The following is a 19,398-nucleotide window of genomic DNA, read 5'->3' as shown; positions in this document are numbered from 1 at the left end:
CGGAACAGGCTCGATTTTCTGTGTTTTGCGCATCCGTCAAAAGCCTTTTGAGAGCTGTTTGTGTGTCTGTGTTTGGTGAGAAAGCCCGAGGAGCGGGCTCCAGCTCCCCTGGTCTGAGCGGTGAGGCAGCCGGAGAGATGCAGTGCTCGCTCCACTCACTGGCCCCTCTCCGCTCCCTCTCCATGGGGCACGGTGCTGCGGCACCCGGCCATGGAGCACCACAGCTGGCTTGGCAAGGTGAAGGTGAATATGGAGCCTCTGTCCAGTGTGATAAAGCTACCATTCCCTGACCTGCTGCCATCTGCCTTCTCCAGTCCACTGCTGCCTGTCACCCTATGTTGTAATGTGGATACAGGACAGGACGACTCCAGGACCAATATTTGTCTCCTATTGCAAATAGAACGACATATAATAATAAAACGCATCGGACTCAGTGTGCAAGGTTTCTGTGCGTAATGATTTTTATCGGATGAAGGATAAAAAACAACACATCCAAAAATACAGACTTTTTAGGGGGCACGGTGGCGCAGTGGTAGCGCTGTCGCCTCACAGCTAGAAGGTCCTGGGTTCGATTCCCACCTGAGACGCTGCGAGCGCTGAAGGAGTGCGTGCCCGTCCGCATTAGCCTAGGTAAACCCAGCCACCACGTGACCTGCTCTCTCAGTTCCCAGTCACTATCACATAGTGACTGAGAACAGGTCTGAGAGCAGGTCACGTGGGGGATGGGTTTACCCAGGCTACGTCCGCATGTCCTCGGGTGCCCACCGCCCGGGTGGGGTTGTCAAAAGGGCCTTTCTGGGTGGAGTTTGCATGTTCTCCCCGTGCACCCTGGGGATTTCCTTCATATAGGAACCCCTCACCAAATACATGCAATATCCTGGTCGCTGATGTGGTGCCTCCTCTGGTCGTTAGGGGTGCCTGTTCAGAGGGAAGGGAACTCGCTGGAATAGCATGACCCTCCCACGTGCTATGTCCTACCGGTGAAGCTTCCCCTGTCAGGTGAAAAGAAGCGACTGGCTACTGCCATGTCTCGGAGGAAGCATGGAGCCAGTTTCGGCTCTCCCCAGATCGGCAGAGGGTGGAGCAGCAACCAGGATAAATAAATTAAATTAGCACTAATGGGGGATAAAAAAAATCTGAGGGGGGTTGGGCTACATTTGTTTTGTGTGCAAATACTTTCAGAAAGCACCAGATTCTCCTCTTACTAAAGTCATGTGGCATTTAAAAACAAGGTGGGGAACATGAACTTCCCCAGGAACTGGGAATTACTTCGGTTCTCAAAACTTTATTCACTTGAATTTATCAGCTGGTTCCAAAACTCCACAAGTTTGTAAACTTAAAAACTCAACATTTCCACAACATGCGAGTGAGGCCACGGCGACCCCTGCTGGCCCTGGACTCATCCACGCTCCAACCTGCTGATCCAGGACTTTCACTTCTCTGTCTCCTCTTCCTCTTTCTTCTTCTTCTTCTTCTTCTTCTTCTTTTTCTTTCGGTCGCGGTGCTGATCATCTGGGGACCGGGAATCCCTGTGAAGACCCACAAAGCCAAAAACCTTCAACTGAAAATTCTATCGTCAAATTCAGCATTTTCAAAATAAAAGTATTTTTCTCAACATAATTTTGACACCTAAAAAGACTCAATTATGTAAAAATGTTCTATAGGCAAGACCAATAGATAAGAGAAGACAGGCAGACATGTTTGACAGTAAAACAAACAAACAAAATCAGTATCACCAACGTTACAGACATATGAAGGAGTGGAAGGGACAGAGCAGGAAAAGAAGCCCTCTGTCTCTTGTGTTATTCACGTATCACAGTGACTTCTTCTCTTCCTCCCATCACTACAGATGTCTCACCTCTTCCTCCCATCACTACAGATAATCAGGTGCTCAAGTGTCTAGCTAGCAGCTACGCTGGAGAACAGACGGAGGGTCGTCAATGCCCTTCCTCCGCAGTCCTCCCACCCTACTTCCTCAAGACAGTTCGTCCGTGAAGGCGAGAAGCTACCCAGGACCCGCACACCAACATCAGAGGCTTGGCAGCTGGGTGCGGCACGAGACTGGAGGCTCCTCGTGGACCTTGAGCAAAGACTCTGCTTCCCAGTGGAAATTGCCATGACCAACCTCAGACCTGATCTTGTGCTCTGGTCCCCTTCAATACGAAGAGTCTACATCATTGAGCTCACAGTGCCTTGTGAGGACGCTGTGGACGAGGCCTACGAGCGCAAGAGGCTGGTATGCTGAGCTGGCAGCCGACGCAGAACAGCGGGGCTGGAAAACCAAAGTTCTCCCAGTTGAAGTTGGCTGCAGAGGCTTCGTCGGCCAGTCAACAACAAGGCTCCTCAAGGACATGGGGACCCGAGGCCAGGCCCAACGTCAAGCTATCAAAGCCCTGTCCGGAGCAGCTGAAAGGGCCAGTCAGTGGCTCTGGATCAAGAGGAGAGACAACACCTGGGCTCCAAAATAGCAGCATGCTGTCATTGGGGGAGTGAGAGGCGGAAGGGGCTGAAGTGGAGGGGAGCACACCTGGGATGCTAGGTGATGCTGCTGAGCCCTCTGGAGGTGATGCTGTTGAGCCCTCTGGAGGTGATGCTGTTGAGCCCTCTGGAGGTGATGCTGTTGAGCCCTCTGGAGGTGGTGCTGTTGAGCCCTCTGGAGGTGATGCTGTTGAGCCCTCTGGAGGTGTCGTGGGCTTCATCAATGAAACACACGACGAAGGAGGGTGCCCACCTGATGACCCCGATTAAATCCTTGGCTCCTTCAGCCACCCAAGCCCCAATTGTCATCATCTGTCTCACAGTTTCTCGAGGTATACCCAAGGATTGTACCACCTAGTCCTGAACTTGGTATGCGGTCAGGCGCAAGCTCGGCTCAGGGAGGACGACGCCCCTAGCTGCCACGCAGAGTCCCCAGCACTCTGGATCTTAACATCACATCCTGTGTATTTAGAAGTGTATGTCTCACCTCTTCCTCTTCTTCTTGCTCTCTCTCTCTCGGCTGTGGTGCCGTCTGCCGTGGGAGTGCAGGGACTCCGAGGACGGAGACCGCCTTTCACTTGACCGCCCCCTGACAGACAAAATCACATGTCAGTCGTCTGTGCTTTGGTCCATCTCATCCAGAGTGACTTACAGACGGCTTTAACTTGACAACATAAACATTCTAAATTGCCCTTAGCTTACCTCCTGTTGCAGTGTTTGCTAATACAATAGCTGACATGAAATAAGCGAGGTTTCAAACTGTTCCCTCGTAACACAATTCTGTGAAAACCGTCTATGTGCGATGCTAACAGTAAAATGAGCTGCAGGGTCACGGTGTTTGCTGTACCTGTGGGAGGAGCGTCCAGCTGTCCTCTCCTCCTCTGCCTCCTCTCTCCACTGCCTGGCCAGCTCTCCAGAGTGAACGCCGATCACCTCCCGAATCACCTGCACATATGTGGTTTCAGGTTAAGGGTTTATGAAACAGCAAACTTTGTGTTCAGCAAGATCATTTTGACAAAACTTCACAACTTGAGAAACGGAGTGTCTATTCCTGCCCGGGTACGATTAGCCGCCCCGTTTTACATTTGCATTTGTACCCCTATTTACGAGCTCGCCTCGGACCTCGTCTTTTTCAAGTGTTTGAGAGTGCAGCCCTCCTCTCTCTCTCTTTCTCCCCCTCTCTCCTCCGCTCCGTTCCTCTCTCTTGCCATCAAGGCTCTGACCAAAACAAATGCTGAATTTGAAGAGAGGGGTTTTGCACTGCGGTGAAGTTACTTAGGTTCACTAATCCAAGCGACCTGCTTTTGAGATAAGCTTCTCTCTCCCTATTTCACGTCCTCCTCACGCTACACTTGCAAACTTTGAGAGGAAACATCAAAGATTCTTCAGGATTAAGGTTTGAATGAAATAAATTACGTCTCATTCTTTAAACTGTCCCAACTCCACGGTTGTACACTATAGTATTGGAAAGAACAAGTGAAAACCGAATGGGATCCATGTTTTGAAATGGTATGGTATATTAGTTCAACGTGCAACTGCTCATCATGATCTCAGCAAACGGATAGCGCAGTGGTAAGATATTGCGCTCTCACACGGGAGACCTGTGTTCAAATCCCGAACACGGCACTAATTTATTAAAAAAAAATGTTGCATAAATTGTTAATCTGAACATTGTATTTTATGTATAAAGCTGCTGAATGAACGTAATTTTTTTATTGACAAGACACCGGACCTGATCGTCTCTCCCCAAAGTCTGACCAGCTGTAGGTAGGTAGGTAGGTAGGTGTGTGTGTGTGTGTGTGTGTGTGTGTGTGTGTGTGTGTGTGTGTGTGTGTGTGTGTGTGTGTGTGTGTGTGTGTGTGCAGTTAAGTCTTGGACCTCGGTGTAGGACTTCTTGGTGATGTGGACGTTCTTGGCTCGGTAGGACTGACGCCGCCTCTTATAGTCCCTCATCTCTGCCATCAGCTCCAGGTGCGACTTGGGCTCATTCTGCTGTTCACCTACACACACACACACACACACACACACACACACGCACAATTTGGAGGACTATGATGAGGTAGAAACCAAGCTGTTCCGACTTAAGCTGGCTGTCACAGGTTGGGTTATAGGCTCATGTCTAGGGGCAGACAAATGGCACCGCAACTCTGTCACATGAAAGAAATACAGCCGTCATCAGAGAGAAATGAGTGTGCTCCTGGGAACTCAAAGTAGTGTGGCGCTGAATTTCTTGCAAATCTTGCAATTTCCCGCGCCACCTACTGGCAACATAAAAAGCAGTTTATCTCAAGAAACATTTGTCCGATTGACTTCAAACTTGGGGAGTGTGCGCTGCTCGGACCCCGATGGAGTCCTCTTGCTGACTTTATCAAATATCGTTCGACCGCCAACTCGACCCGTGTCACTCGGGCCATCACGAACAAGGTCTGTGAGGTCCCCTTTAGAAAAACTTCCTTTAGCCAGAAGACCTTATCCTGCATGGGAAGCACTCTCTGGAATAATCTACCTCCCTCGATTAGAGAATGCCCTAGTCTCGCCACCTTCAAAGGCCAGTTGAAAATATGGCTCAGATCAAACCAACAATGTGATCACAATTAACATACTTAACATATCATTTGCCATGTTTTGCAGCATGCTCTGTGTGTTTTATTTATTTTAGGTTTTACTAACCTTTTATACTATTAATTTTTTTGGTACTATTAATTGTGTGTGTTTTAATCATTTTTGGTTTTACTAACTTTCTGTACTTTTAATCTTTTTTGTACTATTAATTTTTCTTTCGCTTTCATGATTACATCAACCTGCCATGGGACTACAGGTGGAAACTAGCCCTTGGGCTATAACCTGGCATATTTACTGTACGGCTGTACTGTTCATTAATGTGTAAAGTCCCATTCTTTAAATAAATGAATCTGAATCTGAATCTGAGTGTGGTGCCCAATTTCATGCAATTTGGACTTATTCCAGGACTGTCTGTATGTCTGTCCTTCGCGTATCTCGAGAACAGTGTGTCGGATCGACTTCAAACTTGGGGAGTGCGCTTAGGGGGACCTAGTCTCGACGCCAGACCCATGAGAGTTCTTACGCTGATACACTACGTTATTGCATGCTGCAGAGCTCTCTCTGGGTCTGGGACACTTTCCCCCAGCCGGCTGGTAATGGGAGGAAACCGTTCACGCCATTCATTTTCCATCTACAGTTTGTTAAAAGTTCTGTGAGTTAACTTTAACGTTACGGTCGCTATGACGACCAGTTGTGGGCAGAGGCGAGTAAACTTGCGGTGGAAGCAGACAGTGGATCAGGTGGAGACGAGTAAAGCTGAGTTGAGACTAGCAGTACTATGCAGTGCCATGTGGTGGAAATGAGCCAATAGTAATCCTTCTAGTCAATGGATTCATTCCTTATACATCCATGAATGAATCGACCTGAGGGACATGAGGAGTTATGATTAGTTGGGGTTAGCGTCATTCTGGCAAAAAAAAAAATATATATATTTTCTTAATTGAATATACATTTTTAAAATAGAATGTCAGCATTATGAACGGATACTCAAATATTGGAGTACAGCCCTAGTATACTGTGATGTGATGATGATGCTATGTAAAGCCCTTTGAGACATGCTTGTGTGATAAGAGGCTTTAAGCTGAACTGCACCTTTCTTCAGCTTGGCCACCAGGTCCACGTACAGATCCTCCGTCTGCCCTTTCTGCCGGGCGGTGGCGGCGGTCACATGATCATACAGAGCCAGCCGGTCAGCCACAGTGAGGTCACACAGTGCCCTCTTGTGGCTCTGAGGGATGTCAACAGGCTGACCCGAGTACTGACCTGGAGAGGAAACAGACGCTTTACACACCGAGGGAACGCTAGGTTAAAACACACACACACGTTTCATTCATTTCAGTTCATTCAAGTTTTTTCCCCTTCAGATCTCCCCCCCCCCCTTTGCCTCTACACTGCTTTTACCTCTACACTGCTTTTACCTCTACACTGCTTTTACCTCTACACTACTTTTACCTCTACACTGCTTTTACCTCTACACTACTTTTACCTCTACACTGCTTTTACCTCTACACTGCTTTTACCTCTACACTACTTTTACCTCTACACTACTTTTACCTCTACACTGCTTTTACCTCTACACTACTTTTACCTCTACACTACTTTTACCTCTACACTGCTTTTACCTCTACACTACTTTTACCTCTACACTGCTTTTACCTCTACACTACTTTTACCTCTACACTGCTTTTACCTCTACACTACTTTTACCTCTACACTACCCAGACACCCAATCATTTGACTATATGACTCAACTTGCCTTTTCATTCCGTCTGCCAGCATTAAGATTTTGCAATTTTTCTGATTTGTTTCTCGGCCAATACGCTCTTTGTCTTTTGTTTGTTTTCCTTTCTGCAATGTTTGCATGTACTACATATCTTCTGCAGCTGTTTTATTCACAGAGCATATGATCGACTATAAGCCTTCAAAAGGCACAAAAACATTCGGTATGTGCAAAGTCAGCACTAAAGACTTGTGATTGGTTTAAGACTGGACCAATCAGGGGTTAGGGCACTGGGTAAGCACATGCTTTAAGTTTCTGCTTCAGCAGATATGGACTCTGAATGTACAAACTATTAGAAACATCTTCCTGATGCTGAGTTGCACAATCCACTTCTCTGTATCTGCATCTCCTCCTCTGTGATACGGGAAATCAATAAGGCATAATGTCTTTTACCGGGATTCACCACATCATCAGTCTATTGCATGAAAAGTGAATTGACCCTAACATGGACATTCAGTGTAAAGCTCTTTGTTTTGAAACGAGCCATAAAACAACGTTTATTTAGGGCTGGGCGATATAAACGATCTTGATCATTTTCACGATAAAATCTTCCCACGATAACGATGATAAAATTATGAGCTGTCGTTTCTATAAAGTAATTATTTTAACCAATCCCACAGCAAAGAAACAAGCGCATGCTACATTAACAGCCAATCCCACAGCAGGGAAACAACTGCGTGCTTCCGCAATCTCGGCTCCTCCTCCCACTCACAACAACGACTCAGTCTGGCCGCACACTGCAGCTCTCCAATATTATCCAGCTCCAGCAGTCTGATAAATTAGGAAATTAGCAGTCCAAGCGAAACCGAGGGTCGTTGTACTCTAACAACTGCCCTGGATCTCAGTTTACGGAGTTTATCAGTCAGTTGTCTGTCTGACAAAGCACAGACCAGCGTTAGGTGCAAAATTATGTCGGCAGCCAGTCCTCAGCATTACGGGAACCACCACCAGTGGCACAAGAGCATGAGTTTACGTTATCATGCTACCGCTAGCCTCTCTGCAACTAGGCTGTGTGTAGTCTTTCTGATTTATAACTTAACACGTTCACTGCCAATGGCGAGTTGACTCGTCAAAAAAAATCCAACGGTTGACTGCCAATGACGAGATGAGACGTCAAAAAAAAAAAAAAAAAATTTTTGACGGTGCTACGTGGATAAATGCCCCCCACGTCTCCTATAAAAATATTGGAGCCACCGAACGTGTACAACCCATTCCACCGACCCACTAAGTGGCGACAGCAAGCAAAAAGCAGTGTGAGGAAGCCATTCTCATGAAAATGGATTGGCGAAAACGCTTTCGCGCTTGGGAGCTGGCGGTGGGGTTTTGCAAATTTGCATAATAGATTACGGGTGGAACACACTTTGAAACACGCAGCATAAATAAGACCAGAATCGCAAAAGCTTCATCAAAGCTCTCAGAACCCCAAGAAACGAGCGAGCCCATCCAGACTTGCCCAGCGGCCGCCAGCAGACAGGCACAGCAGCAGCAAAGCAGTGAGCCTGGTGATGCGAGGTTACAGCAGCAACAGAAACGAGCTTGTGACACGCCCGCTGCAGCCAAGAAGAACACACACGGAGGGAGGAGTTTGAAGGAGAGGGGTGTTTCCTGCTGTTATGGAGGAAATTACTGTTCAAAACTATTGTTTAGATGTCTGACGTCTTACTGATGCCAAAAATGAATGGTTAAAGTGACTGTTCTATCGAATTTCACAAAAAGCCGTTTATCTCAGAATAAATTTTCAGATGCTGAAACCATGCTGTATTCAACTGCTAATGCTTACATAACTACGGTACTAACTCTACAAACTAACTCTTTTAGACAGAGAAAGCACACATTCTATTACCGTAAATTCCGGACTATAAGCCGCGGCTTTTTTCCCGTTTTTTGGCCCCTGCGGCTTATATAACGGTGCGTCTTATCTATGGATTTTTTCAGAAAAAAAAAAAAAAAAAAAAAAATCTCTCTTTTTTAGCACTCTTTCTAACTATAAATCCACTTCTGTTTTAATTTCCTCTCTTGCCCTCTTTTCACCACACCGCGGACACTGTGTGCACTGTAAAAATAAACAACGGTGGTGTTGTGTTATGTTGTTTTGTTGAAATGTTACGGTAATACGGTAAATGGGAGCTTCCTCAAACAGCCATCTCTTTCCCGACAATCCCCTCTGTGCGTGACCACTTACATATGGTAATTACGGTAAGCAAACGGCCACAAGCCCATCAACTCCCTCCCCCGACTACCAGGAGAAAATCACAAACTTCGGCGAATTCACACAAAGGAAGATCAAGGAATATTCCATCGAACCGGAGCAGATCATAAATATGGATGAAGTGCCTTTGACGTTCGACCTGCCACTCACTCGGACTGTTAACAAGAAGCGCCCTGGAGGATTCTTTCACCAAAAAAAAGCTTTGCTCGTTCTCGACAGCATGAGAACGAGCAGTAGATGATCATGAGGTGGTTTTTCAGACGTGTCGATATAGCAGTTTATCGCAAAAGTGTAATGGAAACACATTTTTCGCATTTGCACGTCATGTGACCCATATTATCCCTTGGAAAAGGAGCGGAAAATAAGTTTGGTAAGTAAGGTTCGATAGCCGTGTCAAAACCTCCGCAGCAAGTGGAAAACTTTGAAGCAACGCTACCTAGCAGAAAGACGAGTGTTGTGCAAAAGCGTAGCCGGGCAAATTAGATAATGTTTAATGGCAGAAATCGGTCCATGGTGACAGCAGGCTGCCTGTGTGCGCGCATTTGGCACAGCGGCGAGATGAGAGGATGAAAAGCACACACTGGTGCGGTGGTGCTGTCTGAAGTGAATACAGTGACTGTGAGTAGGCTAATACATTGCACACGTTTCAGGTGCAATTATAGAACCAAATCAGCCTTTTCCCCCCTCCATCTCTAAATCGGACCAGTTGTAGGCTATTAGGCTACCTTTTTTCCTCTGCCTGTCGCGCTGACTGCATTCACGCAGCCAGCAACATTTTGCGACTCATTTTCTTTTGAATTGATAATCAGGCTCGTTTATATGCATTGTAACTTCATGTTGGGATTTCCATTGACCATTGGTTGGATTTGAGCATGCAGGGGACGGGATATGGGGCAGATCCCCGTGCGTAATCACTGTGGCAGCTGCTGCAACGGGGAATCACTCAAACGCAACTTCAATGGAAACGACTACAAGTCGCAATTGTACATTGTCGAAGTTGTAGAAATATCGCAATTCTTTTGCGAAAAACTGTAATGGAAACACAGCTATAGATGAAGAGGAGTTCGTTGGTTTTGAGTGACAATGAAGGAGAGAGGAGAGTGGTTGACGAAGCCACCCTGAACCTGTTCGTTTCCGACACTGAAGATGAGGACTTTGGTGGTTTCAGTACGCAGGAAGAAGAGGAAGACGAGCATTAGTGACTTGACTTCTCTGGTTACAGGTTTGCTGCACATATAGCCTATTGTTGTGTGATTTTGTCTGGGGATTAGTGACCTGACTTTTGTTTTGTTTTGTTGAAATGTTAATAAATGGGAGCTTCCCCAAACAGCCATCGCTTTCCCGACATTCCTCTCTGTGCACGAACCCTTTCATATGGTAATTAAACATCAAAACACCCGCGGCTTATAGACCGGTGCGGCTTATAGAAGAAAAAAATAGTCAATTTTGGTCCCGCGGCTTATACACCGGTGCGTCTTATAGTCCGGAATTTACGGTAGTTCTTTTGAGATATTGTGTGTTCACAAAATCCTAACAGAAACGAATCCTCGGCTCTTGAAAGATGAGCCAGAATCCTCAAAAAAACCCTCTGGCAGAAGCTAACTACAGTATTGAAAAACGGCTGGCAGTGAATGTGTTAACACATTGAATGCCAGCCATGTTTTCATTCCTGTAGGTAAGTTGTGCCAGGGGTGTTTTTGACGATTCTGGCTCATTTTAGAACAGCCGAGGATTCTTTTCTGTTAAGAATTCATGAACATCAATCATCTAAAAATAACTAATAGAATGTGTGCTTTCTCTGTCTAAAAGAGTTAGTTTGCAGAGTTAGTAGTTATGTAGATATTAGCCGTTGAGTACAGCATGGTTTCAGCGTCTGGAAATTTATTCAGAGATAAATGGCTTTTTGTGAAACAGTCACTTTAACCATTCATTTTTGGCATCAGTAAGACCGTCAGACATTCTAAACAATAGTTTTGAACAGTAATTTCCTCCATAACAACAGGAAACACCCCTCTCATTCAAACTCCTCCCTCCGTGTGTCTTCTCCTCCTTCCTCCTAACAGCGGGCGTGTCAGAAGCGCGTTGCTGCTGCCTGCCTGCCTGTCTGCCTGTCGGGCAAGACGAGTCTGAAATGGATTACTGTAAAATCACGTCGCCATTTCCTTGAATGGCTGGCTTGCTCCCGCGGTGTGTGTGTGTGTGTGTGTGTGTGTGTGTGTGTGTGTGTGTGTGTGTGTGTGTGTGTGTGTGTTCGCGCGTTGCTGCGCGGCTCTGGGGGGAAGGGATCTCTGTCCGTTCTGTGTGTGTGTGTCCGGGCTTCTGACTGTAAAATCGCCAAGCCATTTCCGCGGGAGGCGGCTGCTTTTGTGGCTTTTGGGTCCCGTGGCTGTGACTTCTCTCGGTCTCTGTCGCCACTTAGTGGTCGGTAAAATAGATTACACACATGCTCTTGCTCCAAATAGTTATCTCGAAGATGTAAAAGGGGTTGATTGATGTCCCACCGTCAAAAAAAAAAAATCTTTATGTAAGACGAGTTAGTCCGTCCTTGGCACTTAAGCGCTGGATTATGTAAGACGAGTTAGGTCGTCTATGGCACTTAATGAGTTAAGAGTGCCACAGTTTTACCACAAACTGTGACTTTCTCGACTTGCAGCGTTATCTTTTACATTGACAAACATAACGTGGAATCCCGTGGCACAATTCAAACGGGATCAAAAAGGTAGCGTATCGCTCCGTTCACCACCATTCATATTTTTCACACGCTGGTACAGGGAGAAGAGCAGGAAGCGATGTTCACTTTGGCTCTCTATTCACCTTATCGTGCCACGCCCACTTTTTCTCTTCCATGTCGGACGCAATTGTATTTCTTCTTCCAGTTCAGCGTGCCGGCCGGCCGGTTGCATTGTAAACATTGATAAACTGTAAACTATGAATGAAGTTTGGAAACATTCAGCCGCTACACTGCAGCGAGTGGTCAACTTCAGTTACATTGTCCTAGCGTTACTGCTGCGAGGAGCCGAAGCCGACCACCCGGTCGGCATAACGTCGGTTACAATTAAGCACGTCGACAGTGTTTTCTCACTGCCGGCTGGGTTGACAGATACTAGCTAGTCCGACCAGTTATAGCCAGCGCTCGTCATTGCTCGTTAAAAATGTCCAAATGGGAGTTATGTTGGTAAACTGGTCACATATTTGGAATGTTACGTTCTCATCCGAAAAAATATTAAAACTTTATAACAGTTTCTTTGCTTGAAAACAGCTTTTTGGCAAGTCGAAAAATGATAAAGGGTAGGAGTAATCTACTTCCAGGTCTAAAACGGAAAGACGATTACATGCAGAAGTATGCAGAAGCCTCCTGATGTGGGCAAATGATCAGGTGAATAGAAGGAACATTTGGAGGTGGTGAAGGTGGATGAGGGATTTAGACATTTTAAACCAAGATATGGCTCTCTAGCGACATCTAGTGGACTGTCTTTGTAACTGCATTCAAAAATAAAACTCCATGTGCCAGAGAGTTCCCACACCTTCTTAAACATGAAATTGAAGGACTTCTCAAGGACTTTTCAGGCCCAATTCCTTCAAATTCAAAGACCCTACAGTAGGGATGGGATATCGGTATCGGGATATCGATATCGGTAGCCGATATCACGTAATTCACATATCGGATATCGGACTGATGTCGCTGATCCACATTCCGATCCAGACTCCATTCATAGCCTGCACTGGATCATAAACCCACCGGAACATAACATGAAACAGTGCTAGTAAGTAGTAATAGAAGTGAGGTAGTAACAGTAGCGGTTAGCTAACTCAACAACATGTCCTTCTTAGTGTTTTGGAGATATTTTAGTCGCAGGGGTGTTTAATTGTCGCTTATTTGTTGAAATGCTAAATTAATCATTTTGAGTGGATCAATTGTTTTCTAAATATCTAATTACCCCCTATTAATTGTTTAATTGAATATTATGGGCCAGGTAACTAATGCTATGAGATCAATTGATACCAAACCAAATACTAACTGATGTCACAGTAGGAGCCAGCTACTATGTAAACATGGAGGCTGCAGCTCCTTGGAAGAGTTGCCAAGAGCTCTGGTATCGGAATCAGTATCGGTATCGACAGATATCCGATTTCAGGTATCGGAATCTGAACTGAAAAAATGTGGATGGGTGCATCTCTACCCTACAGCAGACATTTTGTATTGAGCTGGCCTATAACGAGCAGACATTTTGTATTGAGCTGGCCTATAACGAGCAGACATTTTGTATTGAGCTGGCGTATAACGAGCAGACATTTTGTATTGAGCTGGCGTATAACGAGCAGACATTTTGTATTGAGCTGGCCTATAACGAGCAGACATTTTGTATTGAGCTGGCGTATAACGAGCAGCTACCTTGCCAGAAGATTCCCTCCATCCTCATGAGTGGAGCAGCAGATCTGGCCTGGAGAATCACCCGATGCTGTGTGTCTTTGTCTGGATGGAGAGAGAGAGCGCCTGGGTGAGAACAGGACACATGATGATGACACTAAGGCCATGTTCAGACTAGGAGGCCAAATCTGATTTGTGAACTTTAGTGACCTATTAATTACTTTATCCAGATTGGTTTTATGAGAGTCTGGACGCTCCAAGTCTGATTTGTGTCACTTGTCCCAAACCACATATGGAGGTAGTTTCCAATCTGCTTCAAATGTGCTTTTGACTGATGTGTCTTCAGTGCGGACGCGCAGATCCACCAAATCTGATTTGAACGTCACTCACAACTCATCATCAAATGCTTCTGCGCAGGAAAACCACGTCACCAACATACGTATTTACTGACGCTCACGTCATTACCATAACAACCCATGCAGATAGGCTGTTTAGGTCTGGACACGTAGATCCGACTTTAAAATCAGATTTGTGGCAGTGCGGACACACTCCCAAATCAGATTTGGGAAACCAATCAAGATAATGATGATTAATGACTTTATCACCAAATCGGATTTGCCGGTAATGTGAACATGGCCTAAGTAATTCAGCCACAGACGGATATTTTTATTGTTCCTTACCTTTAAGGTAAGGAACAATTAACCGTGTTTGCCAAGTTAATTTGAAGACTTTTTAAGATCCTTTTATCACTTAGAATGAAATTTGATGCCAACTTCATCGGCAAAAGTATGAAGAACATGATGGAAAATCACTATGGATTTTAAGCCTTCACGGCATAGTTTGGGACATGGATGAAGATTAATTACTGTTACAACATTGTCATTGAGAATTTTTTCTGACTGCAATGCTTGTTAGAAAATATTTGTTCACTTATTCTCAATTCAAGCACTTTCAATGACCCATGTCTATTTTCAGAAACTTTCCAATGTCTTGATTTTTAATTTTCCAAATTCACAAACTTTCAAAGCTTTCAAGGACCTGTATATGTACTGTGGGAACCCTGTAAAAATATGTGTTTGTTGGATGAAGAGTCCCCAGCCCTCTCCATAGCCTCACAGTGCCTTTTCTTCAACTTCTATTGCTCTAATATTACATTACATCTCTCCCAGTTAGGACTATCATAAAATTATAGGATTATCATGAAATAGCCTACGCTGTCCCCTTAAACATTTTGCTAAATCAATACTTTTTCTCCTTCTTTTTTGTGTGTGCGATGGTTTATTGTCAATGAAGGCTAAATGTGACTAGCCGTATCTAATGTGAATATAGTTTATTAAGCTTTCATTTAAAAGCATAACCTCTTCATCAAGAAGACTTGAGGAGGTCAAAATTACTTTTTAAAAGTATTTTTTTCTGCAATTGTATTCACACAGATCTCAAAAGCATGGAGAATGTCCAACATTGTGACTTAAGGACCTTGGGGACATGAGATTTGTTGTGTTGAGAGCAGCTAGCTTCAGCTATCAGGAACAACTCACCCATTGTGAAGCTTGTCACGCTGCTGTTCTCATAACACACGGATGGGTCGCACATCTCCGCCTGCAGAGGGCGTGACAGCGTTTAGTGGACACTTATGGTACAGACAAGCTAACGGCATGTTAGCTCTGATGTACAGCACATCCTGGGAGGGTGTTCACTAACAGTCTGTAACAGTAATGAGATTTTGGCATAAACCACAATGAAATAAGAGTTTTGTAATTTTTTGGCATAAAATAGGTCTACAGGTACATAAAACATATATATATATATATATATATATATATATTCACCGCTCCCCCAGGGGATGGGTCAAATGTGGAGAACAAATTTCACACATTGTGGGACAATAAGTGGGACTTTACCTTTACCTTACACAAAGTGAAATATTTCAAGCCTTTTTTTTTATGATTACAGCTCAGGGAAATAAAAAATCCAGTATCTTAAAATATTAGAATATTACATAAGACCAATCAAAAAAATTATTTATAATACAGAAATGTCAAACTTCTGAAAAGTTCAGTATGGCACGACTGGAAGAAAAAGGTGAAATGTATTTTTTTATTTGAGTGTGACACCTCACCTTGGCCTAATAGATTCACAACTGAGAGGCAAAACAAAACATTAAATCCGTCGTAATGTGTGCGATGCAATGAGTTTAGTAGGAGTTTCAAAATCTTCTAGTCTCCTGCAGCCTCAGAGAGAACATCGGACATGTTACTGCCATCGTTTGATTAGCTTGTGTGTGTGCGTGCCGTGCACACGTGTGTGTGTGTGTGTGTGTGTGTGACCTGTTCCTCAGCTGAGTAGCCCATCCTCCTGAGCCTGCAGTAGGCTTTGTGTCTCTCCAGACTCCGGGCTGGCACCCTGTGACCCGGGTCGAAGGGGCACTGCTCCATCGCCTCCTGAAACGCACAGACAGACAGACAGAGACACACACACACACACACACACACACACACACACACACACACACACACACACACACACACACACACACACACACACACACACACACACACACACACACACACACACACACAGTATTTTTACTTTGCCTTTTTGTTATCTTGAAAAAGTCTGAGTTGAACAAATAGTGCAACGGGGCTTTGCAACTATTATGTCTTGGTGTACACTTCCTCTGTTGAAATTAGTGCAATAAGTTCTTTGTTGTTGACTGTTGTATGTGGTCTGTTTGTTAAGCCGGGATGTGGCTATATGCACTTTTTGCCCAAGACAAATTTTCCCCAAGAGACAATAAAGTTGATCTCATCATCTCATCACATCTCACACACACTCACACACATTTGAAATATTTATTTATGTCCACATAAATACAAGTATGCAAAGGACATAAACAGTAATAGTGCAGTCAAATGCTGGGAGTCAGTCAGTTACATGAGTGCCCAGACTGCAACCACAATAATGCATACACATAAGAAACACACAGGATGATAACATGGCAGGTTGATATATACAATTATACTGTAATGCAAGATAGCGGTCAGTGTCCACTTCATGGGTACAAAAAGCAGTGCCTCCTCCATATTGAGCGGCTGCCGATAATAGTAGATATTGAACAATATCTCGCTAACTGCTTGGCCCTTCTCTTTGGGAGACCAGCCATCTGAAGGCCTCTCACAACCAGCTTATGGACATGATCTAGGCTACCAAATATGAAAACTAGAAGTTTACACCTGTAGCCCAGCTGTGAAATGGTCTGTTCTAGCTGTTGGTATTTCATCATCTTGGTTAGAAAGGTCTCCTCTAGGCTGTGGTCAAAGGTACAGCCAACCTCTCGAACAAACACCTCTCTACGATTTTCATTGACAACAACAACATCAGGAGTGTTAGCTGGAATATTCAAGAACACATCTGAATCGTCACTACACAGACTGAACATGCTCGGCTTCACAATAGAATGTTTAAAAAGCGATATTGAAGACCCGAAAATAGAAGAGATATCTTTTGATATCAGATCCACTAATCTGTCATGCCTACATATGTAAAGCCCTTTGTATGCATGGCAACCATTTAAGATGTGAGCCATGGTTTCAGTGATCTGTTCATGACCATGATGTATACAGTGAGGAGCATGACTGTCAGGAAGCCAGATGGAAAGATTGAGCTTGGTTGGTAAAACTTGCAGTCTTGCTTTTAGAGTGAAGATGATAATGCTCTCATCCAGAGCGACACTTTTAAACACTGCATGAGAAACAGAGTGATCTGCTGCAGGGAGACATGCAAGTTTCCCTTGGACCTGGACCTGACATGGGCCAACCACACCGCCACTGTTGTCAAAAAGGCCCAACAGCGACTACACGGACTCAGGCGCCTGAAGAAATTCGGGCTAAGGCCAAAAATCCTCAGGGACTTCTACAGAGGCACCATTGAAAGCCTGCTGACTGGCTGCTTCACCACCTGGTATGGGAACTGCACCACCATGGACCGCAGGGCGCTAAGAAGGGTGAGGCGCGTGGCCCAGCACGTAACAGGATGTGAGTTGCCAGAACTGCAAGATCTGTACAACCAGCGGTGCCTCAGGAGGTCCCTGAAGATCATCAAAGACACAAACCACCCCCACAACAGTCTGTTCTCCCTGCTACCCTCAGGGAGGAGATACAGGGTCCCAAGAGCACGCACAAATTGCTTGAGGGACAGTTTCTTCTCACAGGCCACGAGACTCCTTAACACAAATAGTGTAGTAGCTGTACTGTACCGCACTGTAGATGCTACCATAATGTATGACTAATGTTCAATAGTATGTTTAATTAGGTACACGCTATTTGCACCTAACAGAATGTTATTATGTTTAATTATGTTTAAAGTATGTTCATGCCATTTGCACTATGGGCAGTGAATACGCCACTGTCTGTGGCGTGTCTTACTGCTCTATTGCTCGTTGCCTCTTGTTTTTTATTTATATATCTTTTATTTTTTGCACTATGTTGTAACGGAGTCTACAGCACAAGAATTTCACACGTGATACTTGTACTACGGAGTGACAATAAAAATCTTGATCATGAGGTGAAATCATGAGGTGACCTCGGGCATTCATTAGAGGGAGATGATGATCTACTCCACACACACACACACACACACACACACACACACACACACACACACATCTTGGATAACAACATTTTCTCGGAGGTGGGTACAGTTTTATTGTGATTGATAACATGTATATCACTGCGGCCATTTAGCGTTGCAGTGGACATAGGGGCCGCGTCTCGCGTTGAGGCTACATATATTGCATACTGTTGCAATTCCTAATACAATTCATAGATTAGCCTGGTCAGTGAATGCATATTGTAACAAAGTGAGTATTTGTCCAAGGAACTGGAGACTTGAAGTTGGTACAGGCTTTTTATTCTTGTCTTCACAATATAGCTGCTAGCTCTGCAACCACCCGGTCAGCTCGCCCACATGGCCTGACTGACTCCCGGCCCCCGGCCGCTGGTCCTATATACCCCCTTCCCCCTAGGAACACACCCACACACATTAGTTCCTAGGTGCAATCTAGACACTTCTATTGCACATCACATTACAGGTAATACTTGGATTACCTGAAACGCTACAATATTTAATGTCTAGTGTTGACGGTTGTGTCATGTGTGTTAACCATGGTGTTAACCAAGTAAAATTACAGTTAGAGTTTTCCTGACTGAGGTTTGTGACTCAGCAAACAGAGCAAAGGGAGATTTCCCTGCAATGTATCTTACTAAGATAAAGTATTGCCCCTGTTGTAATGTAATCATCCTGTAGCAGATGAGTTTACCTGAGAGGATTCTCTGTATTGCTGTGACCATCCCAGCTGTTGGAAGATGTGCTCGAGCTGATTCTTGCAGTTTTGTGTGAAGTCTGTGAGCTCCTGCAGACGCTCCACACGCTGCTGGAGGCTCTGTGTGTCCACACGGGCCGGGGACTCACACATTGATGCTTTTTCTCCTCCAAATTAAGTCAGAATTTGGCCTGAATTCGGCGTCATCGCTGACTCGCGGTTGCCGCGTTGTTGTTGTCGTCCTCTCTGTACTAGCGCGTGGTGATGACGTAGACGTAACCACGTACAGTCCTTGGGCAATGACGTCAGTTTACTTCCGTACTAAATAGTAGAGTAAACTCCATACCGGTTGGTGGCGGTAATGCACCAATTCGTTGTTTGCCAACCGCCAATAATAAGAATAAGAGTTACTTCCGTTGGTTCCGACTCCAAACCAAAACAGAGAACGTACGCCTGGAGAGACTTCTTCTCCTGAAATGCAGGAATGCTTAACAACAACTCGAAGTGATTTTGAAAGGTAATTATAACGTTATCGAGATTAAATGAAAAATGACTTTTTAACTATTTTAGATCATATCCCTGGTGGCCATGCTGCAGAGATGTATTACCATTAAACAGGCCTACCACCCGGGCCCTAACCAGGCCCATATAATAGAAGAGTTCCGACATCTCCATTCACT

General features: G+C 44.9%; 1 protein-coding gene across 1 annotated transcript; it reads right to left on the bottom strand.

Moving 5' to 3' along the window:
• Nucleotides 1–518: 518 nt before the first annotated feature.
• Nucleotides 519–18,955, bottom strand: snrnp48 (small nuclear ribonucleoprotein 48 (U11/U12)). The gene is made up of 9 exons (XM_083644770.1): nucleotides 18,716–18,955; nucleotides 15,726–15,839; nucleotides 14,937–14,997; nucleotides 13,423–13,503; nucleotides 6,133–6,303; nucleotides 4,357–4,478; nucleotides 3,326–3,423; nucleotides 2,966–3,067; nucleotides 519–1,529 (listed from the first exon to the last, which is right to left on the bottom strand). The coding sequence occupies exons 1-9, from the start codon at nucleotides 18,869–18,871 to the stop codon at nucleotides 1,433–1,435; spliced, it is 1,002 nt and encodes a 333-aa protein (XP_083500896.1). The 5' UTR covers nucleotides 18,872–18,955; the 3' UTR covers nucleotides 519–1,432.
• Between the last annotated feature and the right edge of the window lie 443 nt (nucleotides 18,956–19,398).

This window comes from Poromitra crassiceps (genome assembly GCF_964638095.1).
Source record: "Poromitra crassiceps genome assembly, chromosome: 1".
Taxonomy (NCBI): Eukaryota; Metazoa; Chordata; class Actinopteri; order Beryciformes; family Melamphaidae; genus Poromitra; species Poromitra crassiceps.
Note: the sequence above shows the minus strand (reverse complement) of the source record. Positions and strands in the feature narration are given on the sequence as shown.

Coding starts and splice junctions, on each gene's coding strand:
- snrnp48 (XM_083644770.1), bottom strand. CDS start 18,871: ATGTGTGAGTCCCCGGCCCGTGTGGACACACAGAGCCTCCAGCAGCGT. Junction 15,840..18,715: donor AATACAGAGAATCCTCTCAG/GTAAACTCATCT, acceptor TGTGCGTTTCAG/GAGGCGATGGAGCAGTGCCC. Junction 4,479..6,132: donor GGTGGCCAAGCTGAAGAAAG/GTGCAGTTCAGC, acceptor GTGTGTGTGTAG/GTGAACAGCAGAATGAGCCC.